At 38.2% G+C, this 21,330-nt stretch overlaps 2 protein-coding genes across 6 annotated transcripts in view; both read right to left on the minus strand.

The window, feature by feature from the left end:
- The window catches only part of LOC137078936 (NACHT, LRR and PYD domains-containing protein 12-like), a 20,156-nt gene extending 4,946 nt beyond the window's left edge, over window positions 1-15,210 (minus strand). Inside the window, exons 1-12 of one of the 3 annotated variants that reach the window (XM_067446786.1) lie at window positions 15,125-15,210; window positions 10,510-10,604; window positions 9,199-9,335; window positions 8,923-9,033; window positions 4,222-4,326; window positions 4,072-4,135; window positions 3,776-3,980; window positions 1,887-3,687; window positions 1,622-1,795; window positions 1,360-1,527; window positions 910-1,083; window positions 395-553 (exon numbers count right to left, since the gene is read on the minus strand). In XM_067446786.1, coding sequence (XP_067302887.1) covers window positions 395-553; window positions 910-1,083; window positions 1,360-1,527; window positions 1,622-1,795; window positions 1,887-3,687; window positions 3,776-3,980; window positions 4,072-4,135; window positions 4,222-4,326; window positions 8,923-9,033; window positions 9,199-9,305 — 3,068 coding nt within the window. In that variant the 5' untranslated portion in view covers window positions 9,306-9,335; window positions 10,510-10,604; window positions 15,125-15,210. The remainder of the gene's footprint in view (window positions 1-394; window positions 554-909; window positions 1,084-1,359; window positions 1,528-1,621; window positions 1,796-1,886; window positions 3,688-3,775; window positions 3,981-4,071; window positions 4,136-4,221; window positions 4,327-8,922; window positions 9,034-9,198; window positions 9,336-10,509; window positions 10,605-15,124) is intronic. The other 2 variants (XM_067446788.1, XM_067446787.1) reach the window with 2 other exon arrangements.
- Window positions 15,211-15,792: 582 nt separating this feature from the next.
- Window positions 15,793-21,330, minus strand: part of cpeb2 (cytoplasmic polyadenylation element binding protein 2) — a 42,806-nt gene continuing 37,268 nt past the window's right edge. For all 3 annotated transcript variants that reach the window (XM_067446795.1, XM_067446794.1, XM_067446793.1), the window contains one exon: window positions 15,793-20,634. In XM_067446795.1, the coding sequence (XP_067302896.1) occupies window positions 20,407-20,634 (228 nt within the window). In that variant the 3' untranslated portion in view covers window positions 15,793-20,406. The remainder of the gene's footprint in view (window positions 20,635-21,330) is intronic.

Below are 21,330 nucleotides of genomic sequence, written 5' to 3' on the forward strand. Positions count from 1 at the left end.
CTTGACGTCGACAGAGCGGAAGGTCCTTGTATGGGCCGTATGGGCTCTTCTCCCGGTAGGGTGCGCGCGCGTGACTCATCACAACGTGCTTTCCTGGAAAAAAGTCGCAAAAGGGTCTGAAAAGTCGCTAAGTTGGAAATACTGATGCAGCCCATCGCTGTCCAAAACAGTGTTACGGCAGTTCCGCGTGAGTATCACACCAATGTGCATATTTTGCGACAGTTCAAAGTTATTAATTATTAAGGCGATATTCAATATAAACTGGCTATCTAAAAAAACTAATGCCTGTAGGAATAAAATGTCATGCTTTTTAATGCCGTCTAAGGCCTTCATTTTCGCTAAATCCTTTTTATGACTACTTTTAATGCCCCTGTCTGAAAAAATGAAGCATAACCTTAATTTCAGAAGTTTACAGGATGGATTCTTCAGGGAGTTCACGAGGTGCTTCACCCCTGAATCCTGCACGTCATTGTCAGAAAGATCTAGAGCTGTGAGACGAGAGTGCTCCAGACCGAGTCCACAACTTCTAAATGTAAAATTGCATCTCTCTAATCTGAAAAAAGAGAAAAAAAATGTTTGTTTTTTTTTGTAAAATGTGCCCAGTTGCAAAGGCCACCAACTAAATTTCATTTTCAAATGCAAAACCATCTCAAATATACATCTTTATATCCCCTGTCCTTTTCATCAATTTCATTGAGGTTTCACACATTAAAAGCATTTAAAAAATATGCATTTTCTCAGTGACTATGTGCAAGCTGTTGCTATACTGTTCCATTTTTACCACAATACTGTTTGAACAAATGAACAAATACAGCAGTTGATGATGTACCTTATGTTCTTGGCCCCTAAACAGAACAAAAACACAAATAAAAGAGACATTTTACAGAGATAAGATCATTGCACACCTACCTCAACTCTTCGAGATTACAGTTCGGGTTCGCAAGTAAACCAGAAAACTGCCCAACTCCTAAGTCCCAAAGTTTGTTATCGCTCAGGTCCAGTTTCTTAAGTTGGCATGGTTTTGAACTTAGAGCAGATGTGAGGAAAGCACAGGCCTCCTTTGTGATTCCACAGTTTGAAAGTCTGCAAGTGACATTGAATATCTCTTGAAAGATGCAAACAATGCAAACAACTCTTCCTACTAGTTCAAATTATTAAAATGGTTATGTGCCAAATAGTTATGTGCTGCTCTGTGCCATGATACCACTGGGTTGCATACGTTATTATATCTTCCTTATCATTTTCTTTCCATTCAAAGACAAGTTAACTTCACAAAAGTTCAATGTTAACTGCCATATAAAAATTCATCAAAGTCACTAAAATAACTGTATAAAATAAATAATAAAATAAAATAAAGACCTAAGAGTCTCCAGCCCACAGTCAGGCAACAAACCCACAAGCCAGGTTGCGGCCTCATTTCCAATGTTATTGCAGCTCAGGTCCAGCTCCTTAAGATGTGATGGGTTTGACTTAAGGGCAGCAACAAGGGCTGAACAGCTTTCTCTTCTGAGTCCACAAAACTCCAGTCTAGGGAAAAAACAAACAGTTGAGAGAGATCGCTACATAGCAATTGTATTGACTTTTAATACTGTTAATAGGATGGATAGATGTACAAATGTACTTAAGTGTCTCTAGTTTGCAATGTGGATTCCTCAGCCCAGAGCAGAGACTTCTCAGCCCTCTATCTTCAAGGTCATTGAAACTCAGGTCCAGTTCTCTTAGAACATTGGGATTGGACTCAAGAACAGAAGCCAAAGCTGTACAGCTTTTCTTTGTCAGTTTACACGAGGACAATCTAAGAATTATTAAATAAATCTCTTAATACATATTCAATACTGAACCTTTATTTCAATGATTTTTCAAGTGAGAAAGTTGATGGCACTTACATGGCAGTCCGGCTGAGTTTGATAACGGGATGAAGCTTGAAAAGACAATCATCTGATTTGAAGAATTTTCTCAAGTCAAAGATCTCCAGTCCCTCGTCACTGGAGAGCAGCACAAAGACCAGAGCCGACCACAGCGCATTTGAAAGTACCTCCATTGAAAGTCTTCCAGAGTGAAGGTAGGATTGGATTTCCTTGACAAGAGACTGGTCGTTCAGTTCATTGAGACAGTGGAATAGATTGATGGACCTCTCTGAGCTAAGACCTGTCCCAAGCTTATCCTTTATGTACTTGACTGTGTCCTCACTGCTGTGCGGGATGTGTCCGATTTGTACTGAAAGGTGTCGAAACAAGGTCTCATTGCGCTCTTGTGAGAGGCCGAGGAGGAAGCGGAGGAACAGGTCAAAGTGCCCATTCCTTGACTCTAAAGCCTGATTTACAGCACTCTTGTGTAGGTCAAGCAGAGATGAATCCATGCAGAGCTGTCCAAAGTCTGTGTCTTGGAATGGTATATTGAATTCACCGCTGCAGGGCTTTTGAGTTGCAAACCAGTGAAGGTGAACAAACACAGCTGCAAGATACTCTTGGAAACTCAGATGCACAAAACAATAGACTTTCCTTCGGTATAAGCCAAACTCCTCTCTGAAGATCTGGGTGCAGAGTCCTGAGTATAGCGATGCATCCTTGACATCAATGCCACACTCTGTGAGGTCTTCTTCATAGAAGATCACAAAACCGTTCCTCAATTGTTGGAAGGCCAGTTTTCCAAGTGACAGAATGTTGTCTCTACTCAAGTGTGGATCCGAGTGATGTAGTTCCCTGTACTTGTCCTTCATCTGTAATGTCTGGAAAATCAGGAAGTGTGTGTACATTTCAGTTAGAGACTTGGGAAATTGGCAACTCTCTTTGTCACCCAACATTCTCTCTAGAACAGTGGCTGAAATCCAGCAGAACACTGGGATGTGACACATGATGTACAGACTTCTTGATGATTTGATGTGTGTGATGATTTTGTTGGCCAGACTCTGATCAGGTATTCTTCTCCTGAAATACTCAGCCTTCTGAGGGTCATTGAACCCTCGTACTTCTGTGACCTGGTCAACACAATTGGGGGGGATCTGACTGATTGCTGCTGGTCGAGAGGTGATCCAGAGGTGAGCAGAAGGAAGCAGATTCCCCTTGATGAGGTTGGTCAGCAGCACGTCCACTGAGGCTGCTGCAGTTATATCAGAGCACCTTATATTGTTCCTAAAATCAAGAGGTAGTCGACACTCATCCAAACCATCAAAGATGAATATGACTTTGTATTTCTCAAACTTTGAAAGTTTGAATCCCTCAATTTCTCTGAAGAAAAAATGAACAAGTTGCTCCAAAGTGTACTGCTCTTTGCCAATCAAATTAAGCTCCCGAAAGAGCAATGGAAATACGAAATGAACATCCTGATTGGCTTTTCCTTCCGCCCAGTCCAGAACAAACTTCTGCACAGAGACAGTTTTTCCGATTCCAGCAACTCCTTTAGTCAGCACAGTTCTGATGGGTTTGTTTTGTCCAGGTAAGACTTTAAAGAGGTCATTACATTTGATCTGTGATTCCTGTGTCTCTGGTTTCCATGATGTTGTCTCAAGCTGTCTCACCTCATGCTCACTATTGACCTCTCCACTTCCTCCCTCTGTGATGTAGAGCTCTGTGTAGATCTCATTAAGTAGGGCTGGATTCCCTTGCTTAGCAATACCTTCAAATACACATTGGCTCCGGTTCTTCAAACTGGATTTAAGCTTTTGCTGACATGCATCAATTTGATGAACTATATAAAATAAGAAAGATAAAAATCTGTGTTACTTTGTTTGTATTAAATGGATAAATATGTTCTACCCATACACACACATACTAACATTGAAGTAGCTTGTCAAAGAGGCTTTGTTCCTTCGTACACTTCAATATGTGCAATGTGATTTTGACTGCTGCTTCTTTGGCTTCAAGAGCATCTTCTTCTTCTTCTAGCTGACTCTCTGTACACTCGGTGAGATCAGGGTCCAGAACGCTGTTGATTTTTCTGAGCTCCTTTTTTACAAAAGTGATCACATTGCGTTGAATTTGCTAAGGCAAAAAGCACAAAAATGATTCAGACAATATTTTATTAAGTATTATACTGTTCTTTTGAATAATGTAAAATGTTAAATAGGCTAACCCTTAAAATAACAGCCATTTGTGTCTTTGAGGATGACTGACTGTGCAATTCTACTTGCTGCTCTCTGCAAAAAAAAAAAAAAAAATGCATTGACCTTGATGATTCAATATTTATGAGGGTCAAAACGAATGCAAACAAAATGAGACATACAAGACAGAATCAGCCATATGGAGATTAGTTGCTGGATCCATTGACCAGTTACTCTGAACGGACACATGGGTGTTGGCAGAAGAACCAAGCCAGTCTGCTGGGAGACATGGAAAGAACAGAACATACAGTGATTTAATGGCTGAACCACCTAGTTTATAAGTGAAAAGAAGAATGTCATCATATGCAGGGTGTGATGGAAAACAGATCAAATGGTAGCGCATAGCACAAACAGTATAAAGTCGTGTGTTTAACTGAACATGAATACTGATAAAATGAACGTCTTGAATGATTGTAAGTTGTTTTGTTTAAAAGCAAATTGCAAAAATCTTATTTTTATTTAATTTTTTTGTCATTGAGTAGGGGTGTATAGACTCGTGTCATGATTCAATATGTATCTCGATACTGAACTCACGATACAATATTTATCCCAATATTTTAAGCCAAGTAGTTGTTTTTTTGGTACTTTTTTAATTATTTTTTTTATATTATTATTTGTGTTTTATTATCAGGACCCACAAAAATTATACATTATGTAGTTGTTGTATGATTCTATGTAATAAGATTATTAATGTAAAAATGTCACTGAAACTCTAAACTTAATTTTTTTCCCCTCACACATTATTCAAACTTTCAATGCAGGCAGCATCTCTCCCCATGCCTGCTATGCCCTGCCTCTCCTGCTAATAATGCAGTATGTAAGAATGAACCATCTGAAATGTTTTGAATAGTCATACCACTAAAACTAAATGTGATCTGGTTATTTAAATGTTTGCACTTTGACTTTGAGGAGTGTCACTTTAAATAATGTTTCCGCTCTCACTGAGGAGAGCCGTTCTGCCACTTCAGATGATCAATGCAATCCGTCACAGTTCTAATAGCAAGAAAGCTCGTCAGAATGACCGCTCTCAAACTGTAAACGTTTAGCTCATGCAAGAATTTTAATTCTGCATTTCCTCTCTCTCATGTTGTTTTCGCGCGTCACGCAATCATATGAACGTCCGTGTTTACTACAGTATGTGCGTTGTGATAAATATATTCATCACATAAAGCCATTGTGTCTCTTTAGAAGACTTGAAGACTAAAGAACATTTGGATTAGACGATTAGTGATTTTTACATGCCTTTATGACATTCTTTGCATCTTTTAAGTTTGAGAGGAATGGACTTTAAAAATGGAGGGACATAAATCCCTCAGGTTTCATAAAGAATATCTTCATTTGTGTTTGGAAGTTAAATAAAATAAACAACATGATGGTGAGTACATGATGACAGAGTTTACAAGCCTTCATTTGTTCATTTGTGTTTGGGTGAATTATGCCTTATAAATAGGGCCTACAACAGCAAGTTGAGCCTTGGATAAAACAACTCTGTATCGCGAATCATATCGTTTCCATCAACGATACATATCGTCATGTTTTTATATCGCGATATATTGTTTAACAATATATCGTTACACCCCTATCATTGAGTAATTGTAGTGTTCCCATGTTGTATGTTTCCTAGTTTTGATAAATGGACTTTTATTTTGAAGTGTATTTTCTGTTCCCCTTGTTCCAGTGTTTGCCTTTGTTACCGTAGCTCATAGAGAGTAAAAGAAACGGACAGAACGTTCCCATAGACTTTAACGGCGGAAAGTGAGGTCAATTAGAAGCACTCACTTCCTGATGGCTGAGCGAACTGCGCAGGCTCAGACTGAGCTTGACGACGTAGTTGTGACGCAAGCAACCTGTCTGACAGTTAGTCTTCTAATAGTTGTGGAAAGTAAAATCTGAATCACGTTGTTTAAATGTTTTGTCCCGTGGCTTTTGGCTAAATATGGGCTTCTCCCCATCCTTCTTCCTTAAATTTATCAGACTTTATGTCACCACGTCCCCCCTGACTGTCTCATAGACGGTAAAAGATTGCTTCTGAGCGTCTCCTCGTCTATACGGTAATTTCTCAACTGTGCGACAGAGTCGCGTTGGTTATGACGCAATCGTTAGCCTATTTTTACAAAAACAGCTTCGATAGTGTAAGATACAAGGTAATGGAGTCTTTTATGCATTGTTGTGTTTCTTTAGAAATAAACAATGGACAAATGGAGTCTTTAAACGCCTCAGATGTAAAGTTATTCACTGTCAAAGTGACTCAAAAATGAATGGGAGTCAATGGGATGCTAACAGCAGGTGATGGCTTGGTTAGAAATGGCCGCCCCTATGGGTGGAACACTTTCCGAGTGCTAGATTACCCCTTGCCGTAGCTGCCTTTTTTTGTTTCCATAGGCATTTTTGCACTGTTGAAGGGCACTTTGTGAATTTGTAGTGGTGTTCCAAATGAAAGTGAACTACTTAACATGCAACAATCACTTCAAGGAAGAAATTTAATTGGTTACTAGAGGTGACCCCTAATAGTCGAAGATTTGATGCATCAATATGCAGGACCGGATTCGACCACTGATGTCATGGTCGAATCTTCGCGGGTGTTATGAAACGAGGATTATACCATTTTGGCAATATGGGGGTGCTCAATATTAGTGTTATAAAGACGTGTCGCGGCGCTGAGCGATCGCCCCTTTAAGGGCAGCGTCTTTAAAATTCGAACACATACACCGACGGCGGCATTCAACACCTGTCCGCGGCGATTTAATGTATATTTCCCTCAAATTGTGAATGTACATACTGATTTCACCCTGTGCTACAAGATACACTCATCGTGCAGCTCTTCTGTCAGAAGTCAATTCAAAATTGAGCTCGCACGTATTTAATGTTCACGTCTGCCTGGTGTGAGATACCTGAGACGCGGCGCTGAGCTTCAGTCTGGTGTGCGACCCCCTTTAGGCACAATCGGCTTAAGAACGTGCATATAAACGCACATTTAAAGTGTTCTTTTCCTCTCTAGGCAGGTATTTTTTTTAGGTTTATTTATCAAAATGTTCTTTTATATATTTGTGTGATGTTCTGTTTCGATCGCGGCTAAATGTTATGAGAGAACGGAAAATTTACGAATGTAGTGTAGCCTAGTTTTGATCACTTTTATTAAAAGTGGTGGCTGTGTACCGTGTGCAAAGTAAAATAAAAATAGTCTTAGCCTCCTGCTGACTGGTGTCCTGCCCTTCCCAACCCGTTTATACCGTTTATTTTTTTCCGGTCTATGGTTTACACACACACAGATGATTCGACTATCGTTCGACCATAGAGAGATTCGAAAATTCGGATTAGAATGTGTAAATCCTTAGTCGGGGACACCCCTATTGGTTATGGTCATGTGACCCATGGTGGCGAATTCTCACGATTCACTTTAAATCTAGGTATAACGGGAGAGTTGAAGTTAATGTATAAGCTGAATAATTCTGTTAAGTTGTTTTGTTGTGATACAGGCTATGACCCATATTTTCGTAAAGTTTTAAAAAGTTTAACTGGTCAAAAAAAGTTTAATGCTTAGCTTGATTAGATTGCAAGCACACACATAAAACATTTTTAAAAACAAAACTTGTTATAAATGTAAATTTATTTGTATCAGATTAAGAGCAGTAATATTATATTCTTGTTATCGCTGCCTAGCTTTGTCGTGGTAACATTCAATGTGAAGCTAATAAGGAAATGATGTGGTCTTGCATCGCTCCCTTCGCCAAGTGCTTTCTAAATGGCTTAATTTGTTCACAGCTTTCACAGCTCACAGTTCACAATTTGTTCAGCCAGGCACATTGCCAATAAGAATCTGATCTGAAATGATTGACTGTCCACATTGTGCATCGCAACTATTCAGATCGGATTTGTGTGTCCATGCCGCACTTTCGCTTTCTAGAATATCTGCTTTGGTTTCTATAGGAATTACGTTGTTGGTAATTTGTTACACAAATGCACCAACCACAGCAAAAATACCACGGATTTGGGCTGGCAGTCTGAATGTTGCTTATGACACACAATAAACAAGTGACACACAAGTGCTGGCTCCAAAGTCAAGGGCTCTGCACTTCAGAGTGAGTAGGGCATAAGGATGCTATCTTCTGATTGAGATTTTCCATCATTAGTTTCCATAGTAATTCATTGTTCACACCTGTTCTTTGTTAGTCCATTGTTACCCTGTGTATTTATATGTGGGTTTCATGTTTTGAGAAGTTTTTAAATTTGCGTTCTATTGAAATTTTGTTCCTATTTCTGGTTTGGGTAATCTTTGTTTGTGTTTTTGAATAACCCTTGCTGCTATTTTATCCTCGCCTCGCCTCGCCTCTTCCACGTGCGCCGTAACAGTAATATATACATACATTTATTATGTAAATATTGCTTAGTGACAAAAATATGAAAAATAAGAATTTGCAACAATAACGTAGGTTTAAAATTAGAGTTAGTGTTAGAAAGAGTTAGTATTAGAAAATACTACTAATGCTACTAAATAGAAAAAAGATCTGAAATGGATCTTCAAAATATTCCATTAAAACTAAAAATGAGGATCGACAATGAAGCTTTCGAACAACCTATTTCGGTCTATTTAATAGGCACAAATAGCGTAAAAATAGTGCAAATAGCATCTATCACTAAGAAAATATGCTATTTTCACTTAGTGCAAATAGCTGCTGCCTATATATTTTCTGATCAAAGTACAGACATTTATCAAACTAAACCAGAAAAGGAACATTTTGAATGTTGGCTTATGATGAGAAAGCCGTTAGTCAAATCAGCAAGACATGGCGCAACAATAGCCTGACTGGGTGAATGTACTTTACCATTGATCTTCCTTCTGGAATTTGATTGGAGGATCCATTGATGCATTGCTTTTCATAGAAACACAGCTAAGCACTGGAGAGGCAACTCTCTTCTGCTGATGAACCTCTACACTAGAAAAACAATATCAGAAACGGAATAAGGCTCACTGTTCTAATCAGAACACTTTAGTATAAAACAATCAAATTAACAAATTGGATTAAAGACATGCTGAGAAAATGGAAATGATTAGACTTTCTTTCTTGTTGAAAATGCAGTAATAATAAAAAAGCACATACCTTTCAGGTTCATGGGATATTTGAGGTTCAGTAGGAGAGCAGCTGCCGCCCTCTTTGTCCTCATGGCTGGATGTGACATCCTCTTTGATTTCACTAGACTCACTCATGGCAGCGTTTCTGAGTGAGTGTTCTGCTTTCTGTCAGTTGAACATAATTTGCACAATTACTATTTGCTTGTAAAAGCCAGTATGTGTATAACATGAGTAACACCAGTGTTCAAATTGGGGTTCGAATTTTTAAATGTGGATGAGTGGCTTGGCTTCTATGTAGCACAATAATCGCCCCTGCAGCTCAGTCTGGAAACCTGTACATTTCTACTGCTCCTGTTACACTTTTGCCAAGAAGTATGGAACGATCACAGACGGATGGATATATATATATATATATATATATATATATATATATATATATATATATATATATATATATATATATATATATATATATATATATATATATATATAAATATATAAATATATATATATACACATACATATACATATATACACACACGCGCATATATCTATGGGATCAATGTCTGTTGATCATGCCGCTTGTGGTCTGATTGGTTAAAGGACTATCCAATTGCGTACAGAGTCATTTGAATTATGCCCATTGATCACTCAGTAGAAAATACAGAGCACTCCCCAGACCAATGATCAATCTTAAATTGAGCTTGGTCTGGTATTAACCAGACAAATAATGTTTAGTATAGGGGGTTTCTCAAGTGGACGGTGCCGCCAATGTTTTTAACTAATCATGCTGGAATAAATGTTTTTATATAAATGAGAGAGAGAGAGAGAGAGAGAGAGAGAGAGAGAGAGAGAGAGAGAGAGAGAGAGAGAGAGAGAGAGAGAGAGAGAGAGAGATTCATGTTCTAAATAATTTTCTGTGTTTGTTTTTTAGCTAAAGAAAACAGAAGCAAATGTATCACTGCAATTCACAGAAGCAACTGAACTCCAGGCAGCGAACAGGGATTTATATCATTTTGTGTCAATATGTTGAATTTTAGGCACATGGAATTAAAAAAAAAAAAACACTGACAAAAACTAAACAAGTTTTAGACATTGATATAAGTGATCACGTGGATATAGACATCCCTATTGTCTTTATATAAAGCATTCACAGGCCAATTTGCATTATGTATTGCTTTATGCTTTCCCAGTGTTGAAATCAATCTCATATATGTTAGGAAGCATGATTCCTGGCTGCAAATCAATATTTATGGATCACTGAATGTTTGGTAGTTGTAAAGAACACTATATCAAGTCCAACCTTAAGTTTAAACTGATAATCGTTTGTTTTACTCACAGTTTCCCCTATCAATTCCGGTCACACAGCAGCTCTTCTGCCACTCAGTCCGGCTGAGGGGGTGAGTTCTGGCAGGAAATTGACGTCCATACCCTCTATACCAAAAAAACAAACAAACAAACAAAAAAAACCGACCAAGTAGTGTTGAATCCATTTACACACATCATCTTTAAAAAAAGTAAATAAACCTGAATTTGATGTCCCCAGTCATGAATTGAGACTTTCCCTTGAGCTTTTGATATATAAAAGGTCATGGCAATATAACGATTTCCTGTAAATTTCAGTTACAAACTTCCTTGGATCTCAGAATATGACACATCTTGACGTCACGGTGTGTTGAAACATTATGTAAACCTCAACATAAGATGAACAATGCCGTATTCTGTAGTCCCGCCCTCAGACTCGTACCACTGACATGACATAGGCCTACATAGAGCTAAACCAGATCCAACTTCTATGCAATAAACATGCTGCATAAGCTTCATTCAGAATCCAATATTATGAATGCATGGATGAACTTTATTTTTAATGAATATCCAGCTCACGCGGGGAAGACATTGCACGTTTGTTCCTTCATTTTACCACGTCTTCGTTTCTAAACAAGAGACTGGATTTGCAGACAGGAAGAGATTAAATGAATGAATGAAGCAACACACTAATGTTATTAATTTTTTTTTTTTTTACATGTGATAGTGTGACATATTGTTTGGCATCTATTGCATGTAGCTACGTGATCAGACTCGGACATACATGGGCCGGGGTTTGCAAAGCAAAGTTTTCCAAACGGGCAACCAAAACGTATTACCGGGCTGCCGATGGGCTATCTTGAATAGTGAAATAACATCCCTTTCTTGATGTTCATTGTTCACTCTCTTGACATGACATGCTGTCTGCAGAGTACTTTGTGTGTGGTGGAAGGCTTGCAGTTATATCTACAGGGCTCTCAAGTCTCACGCATTGGGCGTGAGACTCACGCATTCCAACCCGTTCACACGCTCACACGCCACACCTTGTATTTCTCACGCAGAGAAATCGACAGGGTAACACACTCTATAAGTTGCGCGCTATTAGAGGAATCAAGCGAGTTCCCCATAGAGTATAGAGCACGGCCCTGCCACGCACCAGTTAATCTAATAAAAATAGAGACCGAACAGCCAATCATAAAATAGATTTGCTGTATCTGGGTAAGATATAGATATTCCATCCACCCAATAACGTTTACGTTCTGATTCCACCATCACATTCTGTGATTCACGCCACGGCCTCGCTCATTGAATCAAATGCTCTCTGAAGTACCGTTAGTTGGCAACTAGAAGCCCCGATGACAGACCAGACGAAGAGGCACAAATGGTGTTAAGTTAAGTTTCTGACAGCACTTTGTGTTTTCTATTCTTAATCCCTCAACAAAATTTAAAGGACACTCAATCATGATTTGCATGAAATGCCTTTTGCTATCACGTTATTGCGCTCTCACTCAGTGAACATCTGTGCTCTTCTGCACTCGTGAATGCGGTGATAGACAGCTGTCCTCATTCCACTGCTGTTTGGATGGGATTTTTTTTTTAACTCACTTTCATTAATTCATTTATTAAAAGTAACTCCATTTTGTAAGATCATTTTCATCTAGTAATTCCAAACATCACGAGGCAGACGACATTATGATCAAATACAGTCGAGTTATTAACCCGCTCCACAGCACCACTCAGTGGATTTAGTTATAACTGCGAGATTTAGAGGGATGTATAATGGATTCACTGCATTTAGGCCAGCGAAGCAATATAGTAAAATTTCAATTTTATTTTTATTTTTCGAATATTAATTACAAATCGAATATATTCGTGCTCACCCCTATTTTTGGAAGTTGAAGTGTAGTGATATAAAATTTGCAATGCAATATGCAAAATGGCAATGCATTTCAGTATTTAAATTTACATTTTCCATACCATGTGTGCAACATTTGGAACAAAATGATAATTCAAATTGAATAATATAATTTACACTTGCTATTTCCTACACTAGTTTAACATATAATTTAAACATAACTTGTATATTGTAATACTTTATATAAGTTGCAAAATTAAAATTAAAAGGTATTACAGAAATAATTAGATGTGTTTAACATGTTCAAGCAAAAATTGTAGCAAAATGATCTTTTAAATGTTATTTTTCCAAATTGCATTTAAACTCCCATTTAAGATTCTTGTGATTGCATTTTGATTATATATCCCGCAATGAATGTAGCAAAATTCAATGTGGAATTGAAAATGCAAAACTCCATCTTGCCTAGGGCAACCAAAGAGCTAGAGCCGGACCTGCCGCTGTCATAAAGAGAGGAAAAAATACAACCATACTGATATAGCAAACAATAATCATAGGCAGCTTGTCTACGAGAGCTTGTCTACTAATTATTTATTGAGAGTAAAATAATCTCTGTTGTAAACCACAGTTCACTTTAGTGCGACCATGCTCATGTTAAGGTGCAACCAACCTCTGGGCTGAAGGCCTCAAAAACCTGCTACCATCACCAATAAACAACACTAACCTCTCTCTCTCTCTCTCTCTCTCTCTCTCTCTCTCTCTCTCTCACTCACACACACACACACACACACACACACTAATTAAATGCGTTTTTTTTTTTATTTGTACGAATGTGTAATTTTTCATATCAGACCCCCGTACCCAGCCAAACCCCGTTGCTGCCGCCACGGCCGAAATCTCACTCTGAACTCAGTTCAAAACTTGAGAGCCCTGTATCTACCGGGATCGGGTGGGCCAAGTCATAAAAAAAAAAAATAACATTCCAATCAAACACAAGTGAATGAGAAATAAATTATTGTTTGACAAAGACGTTTTGCGAGCCCTGCGAGAGAATAATTCCGGTTGCCACTTTCCCACATGCTTTCAAAACAATCGCCCCATGTACTGACAGGGGAGCTGAAGCTCATTAAATATGCAAATCTTATCCAATCAGCAGTGCCACGGCCCACGCCCATAAAAACAGACCTCAAAACCAGGGTAAAAAATACCCTGTTATTTATTCATTGTGGTGTTTTTGAATGTAAAAACCACGCAAATGTCATACGTTGAACTCAGACAACAGTATCAAAAAATACTTAAAGGGGGGGTGAAATGCTGTTTCATGCATACTGATCTTTTTACACTGTTAAAGACTTGGAATCCCATACTAAACATAGACAAAGTTTCAAAAGTTAAGGTGGACGTTTGATGGGAGTATTTCTTTGTCAAAAATACTACTTCCGGTTAGTCATAAGTTTCGGCAAGTTTTTTGAGATCATGCGTCCCCATTGACGTTAGTGGGGGCGGAATTTCCTTGTATGGGCCTTACGGACAATTCTACCGGAAGCGCGTGAGAGAGAGCGAGGGAGAGAGCGAAAGCAACAGCCTGCGCGTGAGAGAGAGCGAGGGAGAGAGCGAAAGCAACAGCCTACGCCCATCAAAGCGGGGCTTGTAGGATGCTGGACAGGTGACAATTACACATAGCACATAACAATGTCACCAAAAAAGTGGGTTTTTGGTTGCCAGACCAAGACAGTCCTGCACAGATTCGCCAAAACCCCCGCGTTAAGGCAACAGTGGATGTAATTTGCTTTTCCGGATCAGCAACTGAGTTGCGCGAATGTTTATATCTGTTCGCTGTTTCATAAACAAGGCCCAGCGCGACGCCGAATTTTCCCAATCGCCTAATGCTGAAGGATGGAGCAGTCCCAACGTTAGAAGGGTGAGTGAGACTGCTTTTAGTCACCTTACTGTCTACACAAACCACGCGTAAACACACAAACACACGTGCACCTTCAAAGACAAAAATACGACGATATAATTCAAGTATAAATATGTAAATAACACAAGCCGCTAAGCATATTATATAGTTAGTGTATAACTTGTAACTTACCACATACAGACGTCCTGCTCTAGTCGTTTTTGCTGCTGCTCCTGTTCAACTGCAGCCTCTGGGTCTGATTCCGGATCATAGATGTATGGCTGTATCCGATTAAAAGCCATATTTTTATTTTGAATAAAGTTTTTTTCCGCTGTTAGGGATGCACTCGACTCATCACACAGCGCGCTGCTGCACACGTCATTATTTAGCTCCGCTCACACGACACGCCCCCACCCGCTCGGCTTTTTTCGGAAAGACTCGGAACAGCGCATCTTTCTTATATAATTATTAAAAAAATAAAAACTTTTCGGAGATATGCAGGATGCAATGCTACTCTATAGGTACTCAAGATTGACATGACACTGACTGAAACTGAGTGTTTCACCCCCCCTTTAAAAATCAGTTCATGACACCTTTAATATTCACTCGAGTCTGCCATTCTTCAGAAGCAGCTTCTGAAACATCCCATGTTACATTTGTACAGAACTACACATGACCCATTTGAATGGCTTCACATTATCTTTAATACAAACACACAATTTCGTAGATTTCCCACACATTTTTGACAAATGAGTTTGCAAAACGTTACCTGTCGTTCTTACTGGTTTTAAGGCGGGAAAGGATTCAGGTAAAATTCGCCCATTATGTTAATTCTTTTACAGGTTTCACAAATTCTGATGGGATGTAGAACTATGAGCAGATTCTAAGTGTATTTACCGGGTTTGTGTGGTCGAGACGCGGTTGTACAAGCCTAACGTTACCTGTGATGAAACACTTCAGCTGTAGTTTCGGTTTCTGTTCTTCTCCTTCAGGACTGAACAACCTTATATGATTTATGGGCGTATCCATGCGCCATGACGTCACGTACAGGTCAGGGGTTATGTTGTGAACACTTTTATAACTTATCTTGCCCTACATACATTATATATATTGCAGGTAATTTTCAAATTGTGTTGGCTTTTTTAAATTAATCTATGCATTTACCACTGTTAAAAACAATAAAATAAAATAAAAAAATATCCCGGATAGGAAAAGTTTAATCCTCCAGGGGGCGCCTGAGCTGCAAACAAAATGTTATGCTTAAAAAAATACGAAATATTTAAGTTTTAAACATTTTTATATTATAATAATATACGATACGGTTTTTAATGTATTTGTCTTTGTTGTTGTTTATTCAATGTACCTTTTGACTGTAGCTGTAACTCATTAAAATCTACTAAAAATATGGAAATCCATATGGCTGCATGTGGAAACCTTTATAAAACAAATGTATAAAAAGTGCTTTGTCCAATTATCATATCCACTACTGTATTTCTTCAAACAACCAGGCAAAAAGCAGACCAAACTACAAATATGTCAGCCAAAGAAAACAGCCGAGTCGTGGCTTGTGTCTGAACAGAATGGGTCTTTATTCAGGAAATGAAAGAAAAAGATTGTAATCAACACCCCATTTAAATACAAAACAAATCAAAATAAGGAACAACATGATATTCAGTTTGCATATCAAAGAGCCATTCAGTAATAATTACAGTCTGAACACTTCATAAACCACTTGTGTGAATCTATACACAAACTTGATTTAGAAACTAGAACATTAACATTATTACAAAGATTTTAGCTTTAAAAATAATTCAAATTGAAATAATATTTTAGCAGTTAGCATCATAAAATTATATATTCATATATTTCCACATAAAAATACAAAATAATATTAATGACATATAATATGAAAAATTATCCCAAATATTTTGCTACTATTAGAGTAAAATAAAAAAACAAAAACAAGAAAAAAAAAACAATAAACAAAAAAGAAATAGAAATATGCATGAAAAAGTTTCTCCTTTTGTTAGCAAAACACTATCCAAAATAACTACAATCATTTACATCAGTACAAAGATATCTGGATTTAAAAATAGTTGCAATGAAAAAAAGGGGTTTCATCTTTTCTGACAGTAAAAAATGACACTGTGAATCAGAAATTTGCAAAATATGCAATGAAAAAAATAAATCTGCATTAAAAAGGTATACACTGCAATTCTCACTTTTTTATACAAACATTAGAAACAGTATTGCACGTCACAACACAGATTCGAGGTTAGTAAGCCTTTCAAAATGTGTTATATTCAAGTTTCTGAGTATCAGTGAGGGGAGGGCTGATACCCCTCCATCTAACCAGGGAGAGTCTCAAGTGTTTTCCATGAACAGTAGAACCCTCAATGCTTCCTTCCTTCAAATAAACTACACCACCAAATTAAATAGTAATCAAATCCATGTGTGCTAAGCGATAATACATAAATAGATTCATACACACACACACACGCACGCACGCACGCACGCACGCACGCACGCACGCACGCACGCACGCACGCACGCACGCACGCACGCACGCACGCACACACACACACACACACACACACACACACACACACACACACACACACACACATCTGTACGAATGATGATGATGTCGATTCTAGAAACGGCTTTTTGCGTGTGAACGTAACCATAAATACGCGGGCAAATCAAGTGAGAGTCAGAGGTCTACAGAAATAGAAAAATACAATTTAAATCAAATAGTTATCTGTCTACAAAAATAGTCAAATAAATATGATTCTTCAAAACGACCACAACGAAAAACCCACACATACACGTACGAAGCAACAGTGTTGAACACGGGAAAAGGACCGCGGTGTTTAGTTCCCAGAAACACCTTCGCTACTTATTCAGAGCAGTTGACCGTGATCTGGGTCCAGCGTCATACACGATACATCAAATAAGTTACTATGCAAAAATAAAGATATTTAAATTATCCAATAGACTTAAAATAGGTCGCAATTCTTCTAGAATGAAATAGTACACACACACAAACAGAAAAAAAAAAAAAAAAAAAACGTGACGTGATACAAAATAAAATAAATGAGACTGTTTTGCGTTCGACTCCAAACGTCAGGGAAAGAGGGATTGCTTCTCTCAGAGGAGAAAGGAGAGGAGAGAAATCGAAAAAGGTAGTGCATCACGTGTCCTCCAGAGTCTGGGACACATCAACAAATAAATATAGACATATATGCGCAATAAATAAAACACACTGTTGACACTTGAAAGTTTAAATCACACATAGGCTACATGACAGTACAGTACGACGAGGGCACTGAATTCTTCACCAAACCCGCCAACACAAGGATATATATAGAGTGCAAAAAAGAGACAGACAGACAGAAAGAACAGTACAGTACCAAACGACCAGTCCGATGCTTCTGTAGAGATTGTCCATAAGACTGATCCGATCCAACACAGAGAATCACCTGATCGCTCTGAAAGTGAACACGGCTCCGCTACACAAAATACGTTCGCAGACAGTCTCTCTCCTCTCTTTTCTCCATGTCTGTTCTTACTGATAGCTATGGAAGCTCGTTTCCGCCACAGGATGAAACATAAAAAAGGTAATTGCGACCTTTTATCTCACAGTTATGACCTTTTTTTCTGAGAATTGCAACTGTATATATTACAAGCAAATCTGACTGTATAACATGCGATTCTGAGAAAAGAAGCCATAATTGGGAGTTTATCGAGGAAAAAAAGTCAGATTCGCGAGTATACTGAGAGAAAAAAAAAAGTCAGAATTGCAATTTTATAAAAAGTGAAAAACACATAAGAAATGCAGAAAAAAAAATCAATTGCGAGACAAGTCAGAATTGCGCGTTTATAGGGAATAAAGTCAGAATTGCCAACCCGATCTCACGGCAATTCGTATATATTTTCACGAGGTGGCTAATTTGTACAATGTTTTTTGCTAAATCGTACGTATTTGACAAGTTGCCAAATGTAGGAATTCGTACAAATTACCAACTTCAAACCCCGCCCCTAAACAAACCCGCCACTAGGGTTTAGACAAAAGTCCGAGTGAGGTTGTACAAATTCGTACGAATTAGCCACCTAGTAAAATACATACGAATTGGTCATGAGATAGCTTTGGAATTGCGAGTTGATATCAAGCAAAAAAGAAGTCCAAATTGAGGAGAAAAAATATCGGAAATGCGAGAAAAATAACGGAATTACGAGGTTTAAACTAGCAATTATGAGAAAAGTTAACTTTAAGTTGACATTATAATTCTCAATTATGACTTTAGGCTAAAGCTTGCGAGTTTTTTCTTGCAATTCTGACTTCTTTTCTCAGTATCGCAAGATATAAAGTCGCAATTGTGAATTATAAAGTCGTTGCAATATAAACTGTAAATTCAGTTTTTTCAGAAATTCCCAAACTTTCCGATATAAAATTCCGAGTTTATATCACTAAATTCTGAGAGAAAAATGAAAAATCTGAATTGTGGGCTAAAAAGTCGCAATTACCTTTTTTATTTGTTATTCACTTATTCCATTGAATAGCTTTTGTCCAGAGAATAAATCAGGAAACGCAGAGCTAGGCTCCGCCCACACACAGACAACGACCACGGCTATGATTCCTTCGCCGGTTCCTACCAACTAGAAACATCAGAGCTAGCACGTAAAAAAAGCTCTCGTCCTGCGCTCCAGCAACTTTTGTGATACGAGGGGTGGCATTCAGGGGTGTTCAGGAAGGGCAAAAGGTTAAATGTCAATCCTCTAGATCGTAGAGTTTAAATCGAACTGAAACCTCAATTCATAACTAGACTCACACTGCACGAAGACGAGACACGAAAACCACAGGACAGCACACACCGTCTCTTGACTAATTATCGAGTTACAAAATGGCAGAACTCACTACTCTAAAAACTAACGCCACTTCTCTCGTAATAAGTTCGTAAAGGAATCATCACAACAACGCATGCAAAGGTTTTTACGAAGAATTTTACACGTTTTTTTTTCCTTTCGTTATTAGTATTGATTATCTAAGAGTCTGACCTTTTTTTCCGCCTCATGCTACATATATTCCTCTGTTTATCGTAAATATGCATCATGTTTTGCTTGTTTTTTTCTTTCTTATATGTGCTGGTAACCTTTACACTGCATGCAAATGATGTACAGCCACAAACATGCACGAAAGATTTCACATTCTGTGTTTCCATGGCGACGATCGGCCATGTCGTGCGAGAGGGAACGGACTGCATTTCTGTGTATGACGTCGCCAGTGACGTCACAGCGGCATTCCATAGAACGCCGACACTACCTATTCGTTACATCCTATATAGCAGCAAAGCTTCTTCTATAGCTTGTGATTAAATTGCAAGAGTAGAGCAACAACAAGCCAGATTTATATTCTGAGGTATTGTCTTTTTTTTCTTTTTTTGCCAGTGGAAAATGGAAAGTCTCAGTAATTCATTATTGAATCATTCCTATTCCTGCTAAGAGCACATTGGAGCGAAAACAATGGGTGGGAGGGGGAAGAATAATTACTCTCTTTTTTTAGTATTTGGCGGCAAACGTCTCGTTTTCAGGCCGCACGTTTTGCTACCTTTGGTTCGAGATCCAGGGCAGGCATCAGAGATTTCGTCATCAAGGGTTTTCCAGAGACAATTGCGCACTTTGCCCACTAGGGGGGGATTTAGCAGCAGACGGACACACAACAAATGAACAGAACGGACAGGCTGCCCCCCAAGCGAAAACATTCTCGTTTCTACTTTTTAAATCTCACATATAAAAATAATTTGAAAAAACTACAAAAAATCAATCTCTTTTTTTTTTTTCTTAATCTCCTTTTTAAAAAACACGAAGGTACCACAAAAACTCTGTTCCGAGCCTGAGATGTGCAGGGAGGAGGAAAAAGAAGTGGTTTGGTGAAATAAACTGAGGCTTGTAGTGTTTCTGGCTGCTACAAAAGATAAAGATATATTTATATATTTATAGTCATATATATACTCTATATACTGTATACGGTTAGGTACTCTATACTGACAGCTTGGGTTCGGGGGTCAAACTAAGCATCTTTCTTTTTTTTTCTCCTTTTTTTACTTCCCGCAGCAGACGTGATGTTTCTGTTTCGTCTTGCATGCTGCCGTTCCCGGCGCTCCCGAAAATTCCCATCTTTAGTTCCAGCGGAAGTGGATCTGGCGGGGACGGTCGGCTCCCTCTTTGACCAGCGGCTTGTGGAACTCACGTCCGGCGCGGGAGTGGATGTTTGCCCAGCAGAACTCGCAGTAATACTGCAGGCAGGTGACGTTGGCGCAAAAGAACGGGGCGAACTTTCCTCCACAACGCGCTCCCTGGCATTCGTCGCACAGCTGGTCGTCCAGCACGTACGGCTTCACCTCCACCTGTGTGTCACACAAATAAGCAAAGCACGGTTGATTCCTACTCTGATATAGTTAGTGTGGACTATAATGAGAAATAATGTTACATTTATAGCCTTGGATTATTCATCATCATTATATAATTTAAATTGGTATGGTTACATGTGGTTATTGCTCTATGCCACCATGCAATCCCCAAATGCGAAAAGAAGTGCACTTCATTGTATTGAATGTGCGTTATAGAGTAATAAAAAATGTAAAATGCTTGCAGTATTGCAGTATGCAATATATTAATGATACTGAATACACTGTTTCTTAACACACTTAAGTACACTTAATAATATCCAATTAAATGTTACTTTAAAGTACATTTTAATTAATTGTTTTAATAATCTTTTAATAATGGTTTAAACAAAATACAATTATTCTGATTGTTGACTAACATAGTAAATCCCATGTAAAGTACTTGATGATAATTTGAACTGTAGTGTGTTATTTGATATTACATTTAAAATGAATGAACCAAATCTATTTCAAATGTGTAACTACAAATACATGACAAGTTTTAATAGAAATTACATTATAGTATACAGCTCTGGAAAAAAAAATAAGAGACCACTTAACATTCAATGAACATTTAATAATTATTTTCCAGAGCTGTATTTTAGTTTGCCATAAGTGCTTGTCAGTACATTTAGCAATAACTTTAAACATATTTCA

Source organism: Pseudorasbora parva, chromosome 6 (genome assembly GCF_024679245.1).
Source record: "Pseudorasbora parva isolate DD20220531a chromosome 6, ASM2467924v1, whole genome shotgun sequence".
Lineage (NCBI taxonomy): Eukaryota > Metazoa > Chordata > Actinopteri > Cypriniformes > Gobionidae > Pseudorasbora > Pseudorasbora parva.